Here is a 19,524-nt window from a genome sequence, read left to right as displayed (position 1 = left end):
GTTCATAAGTTATTGAATGGAAACCACATACAGTGCCATTTTCTAATATATCAAGGACCATAACTCCTGAACGGTAAAAGTGAAAATCTTCAATATCAAACTTGACCTCCATTTTGTCATTAGTATTATAGCAACATATTAAAATTTGAAAATCATTGCTTGAAAGGTTCATTGTTATTGCAGAGTTCTGGAAATGTTTTTCCCCTGAAGGTCCTTGAAGAAAATCTGCTGAGCCTCACTATTATTTCTATTGCAAAATACCAATATTGTGTCAGCCCTTTGTACAATTGTGGTGTCAAACCTTCAGACCACCGCTTTTCAAAAACTCTGTTATTGCACGAAAGCTTCCCCCCCCCCCCCCCCCCCCCCGCACGTTCCCCACCCGCCTGCCGTGCTTCACCAATTTAATAACTAAAGTGGATAAGGTCAATTCCTTATAATTTGCAACAATAAATCAAATCTTTCCAAAACTATAAATTCAAATTAAATTTAATGATGTGACTTGAAGAACCTGTTAGAATGTCACTCTATCAGTAGTGTTGTTTCTGTTTTTTTGTTCTGTTGCATCAGTATCAAATCAACATTTGTGGCTTCTTTATCTAGCTTACTGCAGAATATATAAAATAGAAAGGATATGGGGTATCCATCCATAAAATAAAATCAGTATATGCACAGCAAAAAACACAAAAAGCAAAGGAACAGTACTTTTATAAGCATATTTTTACACTGCCTTCCAAATTATGTATAATCTTTTATTTCCTTGTTAGTGGTCTTGGTAGCTAGACTGGCACCAGGCAGGTTATCTATTGTGTATTTTTATGCTACTGGATGACATATTGTCTAGATAGGCAAATCGGGAGGTTAATTTGCACCTAAAACTAGTTTAACCCCACCACAATTTGTGTCTGTAGTGTACCAAGTCAAGTTATCTGGACCATGTGTTCTTCATTGTTGTTGGTCTGGGTTTGGTTTTTCCTCAGAAGGACTCAGGTGTAGGTGGTTGGGGTGACAGGATTTGGGGGTCATTCCTTTCTATATTCATGTATTATGTACATTTTTAAACAGACAAGTTATACTAAAAATTTGAAATTATCGTACATTCCTGAATAGACAAGTCTGACTAAAATTTTTTTTTTTTTGTACATGTATATTTAACATATGTTTAAAACAAACATTTGCATCTATAAACAAATTACAATGAATTAAAGTTGGACATGATGAAGCTGACATCAGCTGTTATCTGTGTGCAAACAAATGACTCTTTACTTCAGATACTTGACCATTATACACTGTTAAAAATAATATTTATGATTTGGGTTTTTTTGAAACTTTGTATGTTGCAGCTGTTGTCTGTAATAGAATCAAATTTGCCATTATTTGGTAAAGTTTGTCACTTGATCAACATATATGTTGTATAATGTATAAAGTTTGGTGCAGGCTGGTTCATGCTAGTGGGTTGCTTTTCCACCCTGAACTGAAAAATTGTTCAATAAATTATTTTGTATATAATTACTTAATTGATTTTTGACGATACATTCGTTTAGTTTTTATGATGATATAATATTAGTCATATCAACATATTTAAAAATTAATGACAGTTAAATTTTTCCCTTCATAATTTTAATGTCCTTAAAACATGAAGTACCAGTATTGTCTAACCCATAAGTTAAAACTCCATATGAAAAGCTGTAGTCCCTCCCTATATCAAGCAAGTGTCACAAGCCTAGTGTATTGTGCATGACCTGAAATTAATCATGTTAATCATTGTTAATTTTTCAGTGTTCATGATCTGACATCAATTTTTCTGTGTTCATGATTGGCCACTAAAAACGTTGTTGGGCCAGTAAAAATTTCCTGAAAAGAGGCCTCACACTAATTTTCAGGCTTGCAAGTCAAAAGTTTTCATGTAGACTGATTTTTACTTTGCACCGTTATCGTCAATTTACGGTTCAAAGCTGATTGGATAATGGATGGTTGCTGAATAAAAATTCTCTCCACTTACATGTACAAATATCATGAATATACAATGTACACATGTACATCTAAATATTATTTTTCCTTAAGGTTTGGATTGACCTTGTTCAATAGAATTTAAAAGATTTATAAAAATAAAATTAAAAAAAATACATCACTTCAGTAGTGTATTTTAAAGGGGTTGATTTCAAATGACATAAATTTCACATGCAGAGCACAGTCCCGTAGCCAGGGGGTTTGAGGGGTTCGTATGAACCCCCTTTAAAAACAAATAAGCAGCATTAAAATTGACCTTCTGTTTGAACTGTGACTATAAAAGTTGAGATTTTGTTTGAACTGTGACTATAAAAGTTGAGATTTTGTTTGAACTGTGACTATCATAGTCTAGATTTTATTTTAAATCGACTTTGCGAGTCGATGTAACTCTCCCTAGAAAATTCCTGGGTTAGCTACAGGCCTGAAGCATGAAGGAGACCTTCCAAATGATCAGAATGGAGATGTGTTTGGTTCAATTGACTTCTTTTCTTCTTGCTTCACAAAAGCAAAATACAACATAATGTATCGATGAAATATATATCCTATCATTTAGTGTCAAGTTTCAAAAGTGAATGGAACTGTTCATCATACTAATGTACATGTAAAACTTACAATGTACATCAAAAATCAGCACTCTAGTAAACCCCTTTTCGTTGTTAATAAGAGGAATGTTGTGCTAAACCTAACTTTTTGTAACCCATTCTATGTTAAAAGAATATTTTCTGAAATAGAGTTTCTGTTAAAAATTATTTGAGAAAAACTCGAATTTCTGACAGTAACTGGTTCTTGGTCAGTAGACTATAACAAAGTTTTACTATTTTTCATTCTTCTGTCGAAGGCCAAGGGGTTGGATTCATTAACATAATAAAAACGGTGATCACTTCAATTGATTTTCTCGTTAATAATTTGTATTCTTACAGCTACAATAAAATTGCAAATATATTGGCATATCTAGGAGGGGGCATGTTTTGCCTTCCTGGGCCTGCAAAATTTTTTGCATTTTGTAGTGGCTAAAATCACCCAAACATTAATTCATATCATTTTTAAAAAATCAATGATTTTTTTTATATGAAAAAACAGAACCCCAAAAATGCTACTATGGTCGCCTAAACACATAATTACTTCCTTTTACCTTGTTACTTATTTTTACCTCAAGAAATCAAATTAAAGGGAGATAAATGCAAGAATATCTTTGCAAAATTTCTATACAGCTTGACAATGAAAGCCAGGGTTGCCTTCATTGTAAAAAAAATGTTAGTAACTCAGAGCCATACATTTAACTGAATATTGATTATATACCGGTGAAAAGATTAACCGGTTTTGCGTATCTAGATCTAACATCTTAACCTAAAACTACTATAATTTACACAAAATAGTAATCTCGGTCTAACCGATAAATATAAGTGCATTTGCTTTTCATGTGTGTTAGAATGTATACCTCGGCTGAACACGACGGCGTATTAATCGAATACCTACCAATATGCACTAGCTATATGTTCACTTTTAGTCCTTCAATTATTTATTTCACAATAAAATATACTTGTGAACATATATACTGTATTCGACGAACTGCCATTTTCTTTCGATCATATTTAATGTTGACATTGATACCCAATCGGTTTCCTTCCACAGGTCACGTGAGATCAATTTAACATCAGCATCTTTCTTGCATCAGTATACTAATCAATATAGAATATTCAATAGATATCAATATTTTGGATCAATCAATTGTATATCATCTATTATGAAAAGTCCGATAGATATATAAAACAAGGGCCACACAATATAAAAAAAGCGTGTGAGATATTAGTTCATAATAATTAATTTATATATAATAGTTTTTAATAATCTTACTTTGAGCAGAGACATATATACACATCTGCTTTGAGAGTGAGACTAATATTACACGGTTGTATAGCTGGGGTCAGAGACATATACACCTCTGCTGGGGTTAATACATTGAATCGTTATTTACCTTGTCTAAACTCATCAAAATGCAATACAATGTATATATGTTTATTCCACATTTTATTGTTTTTAACAGTACATCTTATTTGTATATTTAGATAGTAGATACAAGAAATGTATGTAATAAAGAATAACCCCCATTTTATCAAAAATAACCCTTAACTAAATTTCTTCATAAAAATGCATTTTTAAATGCTATTTTCTAGAAAGTTTTAAACAACAAGTCAATAAAAATATATTACTGCACCCAGAGACATATATACACATATATGTCTCTGCTGCACCCTATGAAAAGTCCCCTTTCCTACCATATAAAAATTATTGGTGCACCTTCTAAAATTAAAATATATATTTGAAAAATTTGCTATCGAAAATTGAAAATTTCCCAACTTTGGACACCAGAATACCTACCTACCTACCTTCTTCGCTCCGGGTGGAGCATAAGGACACCATAATAACAACTTAATAATTAATAATGGAAATGAAAATTAGCTCTCACCGCGGCCTACAATCATTTATCTTCAATGTCTTATATTTTTTTCAATATTAATTGGCAATCCATAGAGGCGTTTGACAAATTGTAAACCTATGTCTGAACAGAGAATTGCCCCCAAAAATGGCCATTTACAGGTAAACTTTGCGGGACAATGAAATTGAAAAATGAATTTAGTTGCATGAGTCCCTTTGTCTCGTAGTCGTCCCAGGTAGTAGTCAGAGTAATCTTTAGTCGGAGCAAGGAGGTAGCGAGTCAACTGCTTCACTATTATATATTTTTTTTTTTGCCAAGAAAACGGAAAGGTCAAATTAACGATGTGTATTCCGTAGTGTAATGTAAAGATGTTTCATAACATTTGAAATTATCTTCCGGCCTTTACAACCGACACTCATTTTACAAAACTAATAAGAAGATGTGACATGATTGTATTCACGATTCAAATTGAAGTTATTACAACTGCATGTGATTGACTCACTCAGATACAAATATCTCAAGTTATTTTAGGAAGGGATAACTCATGCTTACGTTAAAATCCACCCTTATTCAACCAAAACGTTAGTAGAAAACTGGTTTCATTAGGAAACACTTTTTTTATATAACATATGACATATATTTGTTTGATGTGTTTTCAGCTTTTGATTTTGCCATTAATTTTGATAAAGGAATTTCCGTTTTGAATTTTCCTTGGAGTTAGGTATTTTTGTTATTTTCTTTTTGTTATGATTGGTGCAAAGCTTTCATTTCTTATATTTTAATAATTATGGTTGATACTCTTCATTATTTCAACTTTTCTCTTCTTGCATGTTAATAAAATGAAAACGCTAAATTCGAAAGTGTAAGCGACGTAAATAATATTTGCATCACAAGTTCTCTGCTACTCAATAGTTTAACGGAAAAATATCTTTAACAATTTAATAAAATCTGGGACCAACTTATATAAATGTATTAGTCTTAGATAAAATAGTCAAAAATTCAAACAATTCATGATGTCTCTGTAAGATATATTAAAGATATTTTAAATCGAAAATGAGCTTCGGCAGAGAGATACATATATAAGACAATATAATTGTATTGTATGTCTCTTGGTTTTATTAAATGTTTATCTTTTAGCCCACCAGCGTAATGAAATGACTGTCAAGTACTACCGTTACCAACTAGCGAACAGCACTATTATTCAGTCAGGTTCTCTTCAAATTGTTAATCACTATCCGATGAGATTTAAGATACGAGATGATTCAGTGACAGTAAAAGGCAACGGTTGTCAACGGAAACCCGCGAAAACACGATAGACTCTTGCGATTTCGCTTTCGTGTTTTCGTGTTTTCGATTTCGCGTTTTTGTTTTCGCGATTTCGTGCTTTCGCTTAAAAATTGCGTTTTCTCGGTATAGCTTTTGCGATTTCGCGTTTTCACCTTTAGAAATATAAATTTATAATTATGACGATTTCCCCCTCCTTTTGTGTCTTCCTATTTACGTGGTGGCATGCAGTATCATCCAACTAGTATGTCTTTATCATATTTATCTTGATGTTTGCTTATTGTATTTCGCACTCAGTTATTAGGTATGTTCTTTCACAGGATATTAGTTCATGTTGGACCATGATGACGGTGCTTTCACCTATTGTTCCTCTGTAATTTCTGTATACATGTTTTGCATAGTTGACTGGGATAATCTCGCTTGATTTTATTGCGTCTTTCGTTGGATTTCCCCATGCCTAATTCCTTTAAGTCATGATTCTATTCCTAGTACTGTCTGGATTTGTAAGTTTACTTTAATTTAGTCATTAATGAAAATTCTTTTTTTTATCTTATACTTCTGCAGTTGCAGGTCAAAACTCCTAGGTTTCATGTATAAGTAATCTCTATGCTGTAAGTATCCAAAATTCGTTCGCTATGAAGGTGTCGGTAGTGACGTTTTGGATTTCAATGAACGTAATCTATGTATTACTGGTAAATCATTGAGTCAAGGATTTCGTTACCACAAATTACTTAAAGGGCATTAGCTACTATTTTGACATAAAATTGAATTACGATTCATTTTAAAGTATTAATAAATGCGGAATTATTAAAAAATATTTCGTTATAAGCAGTCAATTTAGCTCAAATATGTCAAAATAAGCTCAAGATTGTCGACGGTCATATAACCTAAAATAAACATAAATAGAAAAAAATATAACTAGACAGCGAGCACGTGCAAATGGATTTTTTTTTAGGTCTGTTTGATTTTATGTTAAAGGTTAAAACATATGTAAATCATCGTTTTTACCTGTATCAGAATGATTTTTTTATGAATCAAATCAGTCAGCGAAATGGCTGATGTATTATTGACTTGCAAGTAAATAAATTAACCTCATTCAATTCGCATTCATGTGACCTTCAATCTAACCTCTTAGTTGAAGATGAGTTACGCATGTATTAGGCGTGTTCAACTATTAAAAGGAAAAGAATGTCTACAAAGAAAGTGAAACAATTGTAAACAATTTCGTTGACTGATTCGATCCACAAAAAAATCATTCTTATACAGGTAAAAACGATGATTTACATATTTTTTTAACCTTTAACGTAAAATCAAACAGACCTAGAACAATCCAATTGCACGTGCTCGCTATCTATTTATATTTTTTTTATATTTATGTTTATTTTAGGTTATATGACTGTCGACAATCTTCGGATGTCATCTCGATAGTTAATTAGATGGCGTCTAGACTTAAATACACACGAAATGCTGATACATATTATCGAGTCCATTCATTGTGCATTGTTTATTTAAGACTTTTTATAATTTGGATAGTACGTTTTAGTGTGTTATAAATCAAATGTGATGATCTGAGTCAAATTGGTAAACATGAATATGGCAGCTAATGTCCCTTTAAAACCGTTACAAAATTCTTTCATAGATGCAAAGATTTGTTTTGGACGTTTGGCTGTACCTGTATAATACTTATTACAAATTGTTGTTTATCGAGCCCGTATATTTAGATACGATCCGGGTAATATGTCGATCTTTTAAATAAACTTATTCTAAAAGTTACCAATTAAAAACTGTCATTAAATCTTTGAATATTGTTTTATCGATATACATGTTATAGATATTGATTTTGTTATCAATAATTAAAAACCAACTAAATACTATTGCTATACGCCTATGAACATTCACGGTCCCACATTATGTCGATACCTATATTTTTTACATTGCACAAGGTCATGTTTTTCTCTGACTGTTATCCAGTGGATATTAGATGTGTACTGGTCGATAGTTTAGTCTTGGATACTAGTACATGATTTTTTTAAAAATTGTTATTGGCTTTGAACTAGCTTTCAGTAACTGAGTTTACAGTCAGTCCACGTCTTATACATGTATAGGACTTACTGCCATTGAATAATGATTTTTTTCCCATTTTTTGGGGTGTTTTTTTTGCAAAAAACTATAGCAGATAGAGAAAAAATGAACAGAAACTAGATACTCCAAGGAGCCTGTGTTTCTCACCTGACAGTTTTGCACGAAATTGATACAATGCAGTAGAATATTTCAAATAGTTTCTGGAAAAAAAACTACTACTAGGGGGGTGTTCAACGACCTTGACTACCCATGAGGGTATTCTAGAAAAAACGCCAAAAATTCAATATCATCCTTCAAAGACAATAACTTCTAATAATAGACTGACAATTTCAGGCATGTTGACCTTTTTTGTAGTATGTGTCCAGCTGATAATTTTATAGCTATTTACAGTTTCTCTCTATCTACTATAATTTACAGTTATGGTTAAAAAAACAGAATTCAAGAACAGTAACTTCTTTAAGGAGTCAACTGAAAAGTTAGACCATGTTATATTATAATACGTCTTGTGCTACTTGTCAGTTTCGCCATATGCAGTTTCTTTCAATCTACGAAAGTTTTTGCCAAAAAAATACAAACATATATAGATAAAAAGTGTCTTTCAAGGGCAATAACTCCTATAAGGAGTAAACAGACGATTTTGGCCATGTTGACTGATTTGTAGATCTTGTCATGCCGATCATTTTTCTTTTGCATTTTCTCTCCATCTACTATTGTTAACGCAAACATAAAAAAGTATAACATCGTCATTCAAGCGCAATAACTCCTATAATAAGTCTACTGACAATTTCGGTCATGTTGCCTTAATAGTAGATCTTGTCCTGCTGGTCATTTTTGCCATATACAGTTTCTCTCCATTTACTATAGTTTCCACAAAAAACACAAGAATATGGGGATATGGTGTTTTAATTGTAATCACTCACTAAGGAGTCGATTGTCGATTTCAGACACATTGAATTATTTGTAGATCTTGTCCTGTTGATAGTTTCTGCCAAAAAAAAAAACCACAACTAGAGGCTCTAAAGATCCTGTGTCGCTTACATAGAAATATGTGCATTTTCAACAATGGACACTACAGCACTGTGGACTTGAATAGAATTCATGACATAAATCTCCTTTTTGTTAATCTGTATTTTTGCTGATCATTTGTTATCTGTTTATTGCCATTGTTAAGTTTTTGCCCAAAATACAAAAAAAGGTAAAAAAAAAGTCATCATTTAAGGGCAATCACTCCTACAAAGAGAATCTACCAACAGTTTCGACAAAACTTGATTGACATAATTGTAGATCTTGTCTTGCTGATCATTTTCGCTATTAAAAGTGTCTAGCGATCATTTAAAGTATTCAAGATAATAGGCAAAAAGCAAAAAATTGGTAAAAATCGTAACTTTGAAAATTGATGCTCTGGAAAAGTTTTACATCGATTTTCTTCGAAAAATCCAGTGTCTACCTAATAGATCAGTTAAAGGTATTCTACTTCTTGGTGTCAGGCCTGCCACGGCCGAGCTCCATATTAGACAATTAAACATTTTAGGCAGTATTATTTATAGAAGTGAAAACTTAATTTTAAATCAAATTCTTCACAGACAGATATCAACAAAATCAGAAATTTCAGACAGTTGGTTTACCTACGTAAATAAGCTTCTAGTTCAATATGAGCTTTCTAGTTTTGAAAAAATGATAAAAAAAAATCCGCCGTGTAAGTTTTCTTGGAAAAAGAATGTGAAACTAGCAATTGATAAATTGTGGACTCAAAAATTATTACTTGACTGTCAAAATAAATCTACCCTGCCATACTTCGATCTGTCAAGTTTGAAGATTGGAACTAATCACAAACTTTGGTCCTCAATTGAAAGTCATGATTAAAGATGTCCGCCGTGGTGGTATAAAAGATCGTCTAATCACAGGAATATATGTACTCCAGTCCAACAGAAGTAAATTTAATAGACATGAAGTCAGCGCTGTCTGTCCACTTTGTCAATATGAAGATGAAGACATTGTACATTCCATTTTGAAATGCAACGCTCTATTTAGATACAGAAAGTCATATATAGAGGAATTAAAATCAATAATAAACAGCATAAGTAATCCAAATACGTGTTCATGGAAGAAGCTAGCCAGTGATAATTGTCTATTAACACAATTGATTTTGGACCCAAGTGTTTTGGTAAAACAGAATATATTATCATGCAGTGACAATATTCTCACTAAAATCATGAGAGGACTGCTCAAGAAAACTGTGCTTCTCCCTCCATTGTGGAAGAACATTGATTATGAACTCAGAGACATCAAGGGTGTACATAATTTTTTAGGCCCAGATTTTAAATATTATCATTAATTTTTCTATGTAAATACTTATTGATAAGATTATCCCCTCATGTGACCATACATTTGTACTCATGAACATTTACCCACTTTGGGGTGCACCAATATAGTAGTGGATAATACAAACTAAAGAAGAACTCCAATAAGGATTCGTCTGACGATTTGGGCCATTTGACTTATTTGATGATCATGTCTCGCTGATAATTTTGCTCTTTAAAGTTTCTATTTACCTTTCATAATTTTAAGATAATAGGCAAAAAGGGAATAAAAATCGTCATTCAAGGGCAATAAGTTCAATCTGGGACTATTATACTAGTAGATATATTATGCCCCAGCTTCTCTAAGGAGTCATCTGACAGTTTTTATGTAAATGGACAGTAGGTAGATTTTCACATTCTAAACATGTCTGCCTTGTCAAATTTTCTCTATTCATAGTGGTTTAATATAATAGATAATAGATACAACTTGCATTTTACCCCATATATTCTATGTTTAGCCTTGTCACCCATGTTTGTTTGCAGGTGGGGTCATCAGACATTTTTTTTTTAAATAGATACACAAATAATGATTGTGGTCAAGTTGTTTGAAAGTTGACCCAGTAGTTTCTGAGGAGATTTTTTGTAAAAGTGAACAACAACGACGCACTCAAAGGGATGAGAAAAGCTCACCTGGCCCTCTGGGCTAGGTGAGTCAAAAATGGTTAATAAATCCCTTTCAAACTCCTATAACGAGTCTGGGACTAATATATTATGTCCCAGAACGAGTCAACTGACGATTTGGGCCCTGTTTTATTCTTTGTAGATCATGTCCTGCTGATCATTTTTGGCATTTACCATTTCTCTTTATCTATTATAACTCGAAAGATAATAGCAAAACAATGTTGAAAATTTGTTATTTAAGGGCAATAACTACCAACAGTTCTGGTCTATATGAAAGGCAGATCAAACTTGACATTTTGACCATTTCTGTCCTTTTCAGATTCTCTCTATCTACATTGTATAAGGTTTACTAGATAATATAAAATATTTGCATTTTACCCTATTTTCTATTTTTAGCCTTGGCTGCTATGTTGGTTGGAAGGTGGAATCTTTGGACACATCTTTCAAACTAGATACTCTATGAATGATTGTGGTAAGTTTTGTTTGAATTTGGCCCAGTAGTTTCAGAGGAGAAGATTGTTGTTATGTTGGAGAGTGGCAATTGTTGAAGACATACTTAGATCCAGGTGAGCAACACTTGCTCTTTGGAGTCTCTGTTTGTGTCTACAGAAATCTATTATTAAAAATGTGTAATCTTAAACACCTTATGTGGACTAAAGGTATTCATGTCTTTCCAATTCATAATGGAAAAGTGCTAAGAGAAAATAATTCACTAGTGCATAATCATAATCCTGTTTGAATTTAGTTATTCATCTAAGAAAAACTTTTATCACTACCTTAGTATCAAGTTCCAACATAAGAACAAAATTATAATGATTTATTGGATTTTTTCTCTCACTAAAATAAAAAATAAAATAATAACAAAATTACCGAACTCCAAGTAAAATTCAAAAGGGAAAGTCCCTTAACAAATGGCAAAACCAAAAGCTCAAACACATCACACAAACAGAAAATAACTGTCATAAGGTTCAGCATCAAACTTGTGACAAGATCCACAAATCAGTCACATGATATAAATAGAAAAAAGTGAGAAGATATCAGGGGGCAATCAAAAAACATAAATCGAAGAAAACAAGACAAAACAATGGCCAAAAGGAATGTATGAATAGACCATCCATAGTTTTGCTATCTGTGTCATTGGGATGCTTTTATGTTGAGGTATACCCAACATCTCCTTTTATTCATACTGTCCACTAATCAGAACAAATCAAAAGAAAAGTAAGCATTGGATGAGACTTTAACTGAATGCAAACATGTCATTTTCAAGCATTGGAAGGATTAATTTAGGAATATCTGTATTCAGTTCTGTTTAAATTAAGGGTGGCAAAAGTGGTATTGCGCACGAAGAACATGACCAAAAAATTGACTATAATTAAAAAAAAATCTGTGGGCAATTCCTGTTTCACTGGTATAAAAATACTCATGGTGAAATCATGATTAGTTAGATCTGGTGCTAAGCCACAACTAGAAGCTCCAAAGAGCCTGTGTTGCTCACCTAGGTCAATGTGCATCTTCAATAATGGATACTCTTCAACATTGTGGACTTAAATAAAATTAATAACAAAACTTTTTTTTATTGAAACTTGTATTGCTGATCTTTTTTTTTTAATTTAAAATTTCTCTCTATCTTCTTTAGTTTTTACCCAAAACACAAAAAAAGATAACAAAAATCCTCATTTAATAGCAATCCCTGTGATAAATTGTCTAGATTTTGGCAAAATTTGAGTTACTTGTAGATCTTGTCTTGCTATTTACAGTGTCTAGATATAGTTCTATATCAACTGAAGGATATCCATTTCATATGCAGGGGCTGCTTGAATGTTGTTACATATAATTGGAACCCTACACAATGAGGAAATTGACATATTCTTTTGTATTAATGTTTCAAATTGAAAATTGGTTGCTAATTTGACAATCTGTTTTATCTCTTCACTTTTTATAGCATCCAGTTACATAGAACTGTCCTATAACTAAATTAGATGGCAGCTGATTTAGTTTTGAGATATTCAAGTGGTCACTCATCAACTAACAAAAAGAGGAAGAGATTTCATATGTCTGGCCTGATGATAATGAAATATAAACATAAGCAGAATCAATTTATTACAAAAATAAATATAATTCTGAAACAAATCTAATTACTAACAGTATTGTTTTACAGCATATATTGTGAAAAATTATTAAACAAGATGACATTTTTCATTAAAACCTGGCATGAAATCATTTCAATATGAAAACTATTGATTTCTGATTGTCTTTAAGTGTAAAACATACCATTGATGACGTTATTAATTGATAAATAAAAGAAATGTGTCTGAATAATTTTCTTGAAATCTGTTTTTCAACCTGTCATTATGATCTTAAACACATATTACAAACCTTGCAAGATTAATCTATTGAAAACACCCAAGACATATTTTACACTCATCAAATACAAGAACATGTAGTTATGATTTTAAAATCTATTTTCTTCATTGAAACCTGAACAATATTCATCAAAATCTAATATTAAGTCAAACTAGATTAAACAAACATAAAAACTCCAATTTCAATCAATTCAATATAAAGGAAATCTTTTAAAAGATTTCTAGAGACTATTTCTGAAATGAGAGAGTACTTTGTGACCTCAAGTGCATTACATCTTTGATTTGATTCTTTTGCATATATATTGCATTTCAGTTGAATTTATGATTATCAAAATGACCCATTGCACGTCCAGGGACATTTAATCTTATGTATGCAAAATGGAAGAGGGGTCAAATATCTGTTTGTATATCTTATAAGCATCAGACCATCTTTTTTTACAGATAAACTGCATAAAATACACCTAAAAATCTGAAAAAATAAATCATAAAAAATTAGGTAGATTTTTTATAACATTAATTCATTAATTTGTTTTTAATAAATCTTTATCTATACAGTATACAAACTCTGACAATTAATTTATTGGCTCAATTATTATAAAGTTGTCCATAAGGACTTGTAGATAGTCTATATTAGGACTTATAGTAAATATTTATTGACAAAGTACATAATAAATAACGAAATGACTGAAATAATCATGACAGCAACTGCAACATAAATAACAAAGGGGAGATTATCTATGTCAAGAGTCTTATTTGGGGTCCAATGAATAGTACTACAGTTAGTGACATTTAAAAGGCTGTTCTGATTACAAAATATACCCCCTCTGTACAGGGTGGTTTGTGCAATACCTATTTACCATAGAGACATAATTGGTAACCTTTTTTAGTAATTGATTTAAAAGTCCTTCAAAAATTGTCAGATTCCTCTAACAGTAAGAAAATGGGGGATATAAAATCACCTAAAATATATTAAATTTTGATTGAAATTTTAAAACATTCTGTTTTAGAACTCAAATGGACTATTTAAACAATAATGAACATTTTAACTTTTATTACTTCTTGTAAATCATCAATCATGGAAAAAAATTCACCAAGAGAACAGAGTCTTTATTTATATTATCAATGTCATTTTGATTTTGCCTTGTAAAAGAATCTAAGAATTCAGAATTGTACAAAAGAATAATAGTGAGACATGTAATACTAGACATTAATGTTTGGCTGGAAACAAAATATAAAAACTCCATGAAACTGGTAACCAGACAGAAATGTTATAAAGCACCAATACTTTCAATTAAAGGACACATAAACATTGAAAATAAATTAAAAAAAACTATCATCAAAAATAAACACTCAACAATACTCAATAATGTTTGGCACAAATCAACAATACACATTTTATATATATTTTTTTTATTTTCAAAATTTCTGCACAACAAAATTTACATATAACATAGAACTTTAAATTGTACCCTTGTTAAAACACCAATCAGTGATCGGGAAGGACGTGCGCCTTGCGCCAATTGCGCTTATCGACCAGAAATGGCGCATAGAGTGACAAATGTAAGCGCCCGCGTGGCGCATGATATTTTTCACTTCATTTTGAAACGTTGAGATATCGTCAAATGGATTTCCGATCGTATTTCGTGCCGCCATGTGTGAGTACACAACTCCAATGATAGGAGCACCTATATGTTTTTGGGACGTCTCGGGTGTTTTCAAATGGTAATAATAGCAACATGCGGTATGACTGATTACCCAAAAAATGTAATTAACCATCATTCATGATATAATTTTTTATAAACAACTTTAAATTTGTGAAAATTAGCTAGTACAGTCGAGAATTCTTCTCTAATTATAATCTTTTAAGTAAGCTTGCTATTATATCGATTGAAAAATCCAAAAGCCTGTTTATGAATAGCATAGTATTTGTCTCCATAAAAGGGGCTTAACTGTCCTTGTCAATTTTTTTGGACTTTGGCTCGTTTTGACATAAACATGCCTGCAGCGAATTGTTGTCGTGTCTTATCAATTAACGTTGCTCTCTACTGTTATTCTTGTCATCGTGATGAAGTAATAATAATACAAGTGCAGAGGAAATGCCAGAAACATCCTCTAATACGTAACGTCTGGAATAAGTATGGTATCGACGAAGACCCAAATTTAATGTAAAAAAAACATGAACATGAACAAGGGAACAGTACCAGTTTTAACATTGTAAATAAAGGTTATCGTAAATATTGCCCGGTTTGGAAGAAGTTATTGTATATTCATTGAAATTGAAATAACAAAATCACAGGAACAATTTCCATGATATTAATTAGAATCATACTTGTAAGTACAGTGAAATATACACTTTTTTAATTTTTTTTTTATTGTTAACGAATGGCTTACTCATTTGACAACATGGCCAATTAATTCTAAAAAAGGCCCATTGAATTTATTTTTGGGGGCCCTGAGCCCATAGAGAAAAAATCCTTCCAGATCACTGCCAATTTATAAATATATGTTGTTGAGGTATCCAAACCAATAGTGACCATCTAGCATTATTAGGCAAAAACAAAAAACCTTTAGTTACACTATTAAGGAAGTCATTTTCCTTAATTAAATTTTTCCTACTCAAAACACTGCATTTGTCCAAAATAAATTTAATAACTCATACTTTATTTGTTTTTTGTTATGGCTATTTGAATGCTATTTGATTTATTGTCTAGATTCCTCCATATAATATCATCATTTTATACCTATAGCCACATCTGTCAAAATTATGCTCACTCTATAAACTCAATTATTATATCCCTACATATTCTAAAAGCCTCAGATCATATGATGACATTAAAACTGTCTGAAATAACAAATGCATGAGGAGTTATATAACAACTCTCTTGTTATAAAATTTGTTATGATTAAACAATGCCAAAATAAATTACACAATATAATTAAGTATATTTGTTAACAGAAATTATATTAGTAAGATTGACTATCACATTATGCTGTTATTTTTGTAAAAGCATATACATGTAACAAAATTTATACAATTGGACGGAATAAGTGAAAATATATGACAAAGCCTTATTAAAAATATAAAATATAAATCTAAATTAAAATTTTATCAAAGAACACAAACTTCTATCATGTAGTGTTATTTAGGGATAAATATAAATTTGGGTATACATCAATGAGACTGGAACTCAATGACATTCAAAAATGACATATATAGTTGAACCTATAGCCTTTAACAAAAAACACATGTATACACAATATGTTAACCAGTTGAGGACAAAATATTCATATTTAAGATCTGCATAAATGCCACTGATACAAGTGTTGAAACAATGAATGATAATGGAAAGAGACTGACAAGAAATAAGACAGTATAATTTCAATTGCTGGAAACACATTCAATAACTTTGCTTTGGTATCAATATCTTTTGTCTATTCTCTTCACAATATCTTGGTAATTACCAATGGAATTCTACTGGCTAAAAGATTTCAGAGTGCCCTGATTACCTGAATCGTAAAATGTATTCTTACACTAAATCCTGCTATTTTGCTACAAACTTAAAAATCCTAAAGATCAGTATCTTCTGTCTACACCCAAACTTTGAACTTGAAGAAAGCTTGCATATCAGGATCATCAACAGATTTGCCGTTGACACCAGCATATACCTCTCTCAATATTTTAGTCTTGAATTTGTCTTCTAGAATTTTGACATACTTTTCCAATACACCTGGAATAAATATGTGAAACATATTGATAAGCAGTGTAAATGACTGCATCTATTTTCAAATTAATAATTAACAGACCTCAGACCAATATTTACAGAACTGCGAAACTCTGGGTCTAAACCTTAATTTGACATATACTATAGAAATTTCATATCATAATGCACTTGTGTACTAAGTTTTAAATTGATGCGACCACAGCTTATAGGCAAACTACCTTGACAAAATATTTATCCAGATATTGGATGTACGTACAGACAAAAAGACAGGAATTGATGGACATACAGACTAGAAAATATAATGCCTCTACTATTGTAGATTGGCCAAGAAATAAAATTGAATCTTTTTATGTGAAAACACATTTTTTTTCTGTTCCTATTCAATATATAATTATTATCATTATCTTTTTCATTAGATCATCTAAGTAGGGGTGGGTTTAAAAAGATAAATGTTATAACATTGATTTAACTTTTAACTACTTTTAATATAAACTGTTGACATAGAGATAAACCTCTAATAATAATGATAGAACTTTTCATATCAATGTCAAACTTCTTGATTTTTCCAAACATCTCATAAAACAGAAAGATCATTAGTTTTGTACGGTAAAATATTCCATACCCTGCATCTGCTATAAACTAACAAAAACTTTCTCCAGAAATGTGCTGAATTTGTTCAATAGTTGAACTTTAGCCATTAAACTAGAGGCTCTAAAGAGCCTGTGTCGCTCACCTTGGTCTATGTTCATATATATCAAACAAAGGACACTCTCCAACATATTGTAGACGAGAATAGACTTCATGAGGCCACACTTCAAAATATTTTGGTTTGCCAAAACCCTACCCAAAGGTAGAGACAGTGGGTAGGTACGTAGGCATTTTCTTTTTCTTTTTTCGACAAAGAGAAATTGAAGTGTCAGATGTTTTTTAGTCTTCATACCTATCTAATTAAAAAAAAACTTTTTCACATCAGGACAATAAAAAATGTTGAGTAGGCAGCTATTTTCTGGGTAGGTAGGGTTAGGGCAAACAAACATATTCTTTTTTATGGCCTGACGAAAATCTCTATTATGTTGATCTTTTAGTCTGTTTAGTTTCTCTCTATCTTCTTTAGTTTTTGCTCAAAACACAAAAGAGGGTAAAAAAATCCTCATTTATGGGCAATCACTCCTATGAGAGTGACAGTCTACTAACTATATCGGCAAAATTTGACTTTTTAATGGATTTTGCCTTGCTGATAATTTTTTAAGTGTTTATTTATCTATTACAATTTAAATCATATAAGGCATAACAGAAAAAACATGTTTCTCTCTAAATATCATAGTTAACATGATATTAGGCAAAAATGAAAAAAAAATGGTAAAATTTGTCATTTATGGGCAATATCTCCTATAAGAATTTGTCTAACAGTTTTGACCTATGAGGACAATTGGTAGTGCTCATAATCCTGAACATTTTCGCTCCTTTCAGATTTTCTCTATTTATAACAGTTAAATAAAAAATAATAGACAAAACTTGCATATAACCCCTATATCCTTTTTTTTGCCATGCCTGCCATCTTGGTTGGCAGGCGGGGTCATCAGACACATTTTTTAAACTACATACCCTAATAATGATTGTGGCCAAGTTTGGTTAAATTTGTCCCAGGAGTTTTAGAGGAGAAGATTTTTGTAAAAGATTACAAAGATTTACAAAAAATTATTAAAAATTGACTATAAAAGGCAATAACTCCTTAAGGGGTCAATTGACCATTTTGGTCATTTAACTTATTTGTAGATCTTACTTTGCTGAACATTATTGCTGTTTACAGTTTATCTCTATCTATAATAATATTCAAGATAATAACCAATAAACTGTTAACACAGAGATATGTCTCGCCTTTTTGTTATTTTAATAATGCAAATGTTGAAATTAAAATAGCAATACTTTAACATGTAAGTTATGCAAATATTCAAAGTCAATGAACCATGACTGAAGGTACAGGACTAAACAATCTCCATGGAAATGAGATGTGCCAATGCTAATACAACTGCAAACCAAATACCATTGACTTTTCATAAGTCGTTCCCTTTAAACAAACCTAAACACAAACATTAACTTGTAAACTATGTAAAAGTTTCAAAGTCAATGAACCTTAATTAGGGGGTGGGGTTATATAATCTCCATGGAAATGAAACTTGCAAATGCCAATACATTTGCATACCAAATATCATTGACTTAACATTAGTGGTTCATCTTAAACTGACCTAATCACAAACTAAGCAAAAGTTTCAAAGTCAATAGACCATGACAGAGGGGTAGGGACCAAATATTCTCCATGGAAATAAGATGTGCTAATGCTTATACAACTGCATACCAATTATCATTGACCTACCACTAACAGTTCCCCTTAAACTGACCTAATCACAAACTAATACATGAAAACTAAGTAAAAGTTTCAAAGTCAATAGACCATGAATGAGGGGGCGGGGCCAAATAACCTACATGGTAATGAGATGTGCCAATGCTAATACAACTGCATACCAAATATCATTGACCTACCACTAGTGGTTCACCATGAACTAGACCTAATCACAAACTAATACATTGTTGATGCCGCCGCCGACGCGGGAAACAGCATACCTATGTCTCGCTTTTTGACTCCG

General features: G+C 31.6%; 2 protein-coding genes across 3 annotated transcripts in view; both read right to left on the bottom strand.

Annotated features, from left to right (window-relative positions):
- LOC127738172 (1-phosphatidylinositol 4,5-bisphosphate phosphodiesterase beta-4-like) overlaps window positions 1-3,597 on the bottom strand; it is a 130,554-nt gene extending 126,957 nt beyond the window's left edge. Inside the window, exon 1 of the mRNA XM_052249318.1 lies at window positions 3,487-3,597. The gene's annotated coding sequence lies outside the window, so the exon portion shown is untranslated. The remainder of the gene's footprint in view (window positions 1-3,486) is intronic.
- Window positions 3,598-12,877: 9,280 nt separating this feature from the next.
- The window catches only part of LOC127738173 (uncharacterized), a 41,382-nt gene continuing 34,735 nt past the window's right edge, over window positions 12,878-19,524 (bottom strand). For both annotated transcript variants that reach the window (XM_052249322.1, XM_052249323.1), the window contains exon 20: window positions 12,878-16,885. In XM_052249322.1, coding sequence (XP_052105282.1) covers window positions 16,746-16,885 — 140 coding nt within the window. In that variant the 3' untranslated portion in view covers window positions 12,878-16,745. The remainder of the gene's footprint in view (window positions 16,886-19,524) is intronic.

The sequence above is a fragment of the Mytilus californianus genome, unplaced genomic scaffold (assembly GCF_021869535.1).
Source record: "Mytilus californianus isolate M0D057914Y unplaced genomic scaffold, xbMytCali1.0.p SCAF_4, whole genome shotgun sequence".
In the NCBI taxonomy this organism is placed as follows: Eukaryota; Metazoa; Mollusca; class Bivalvia; order Mytilida; family Mytilidae; genus Mytilus; species Mytilus californianus.
The sequence above is the reverse complement of the archived record's forward strand: the minus strand, read 5'-3'. Positions and strand labels throughout refer to the sequence as shown.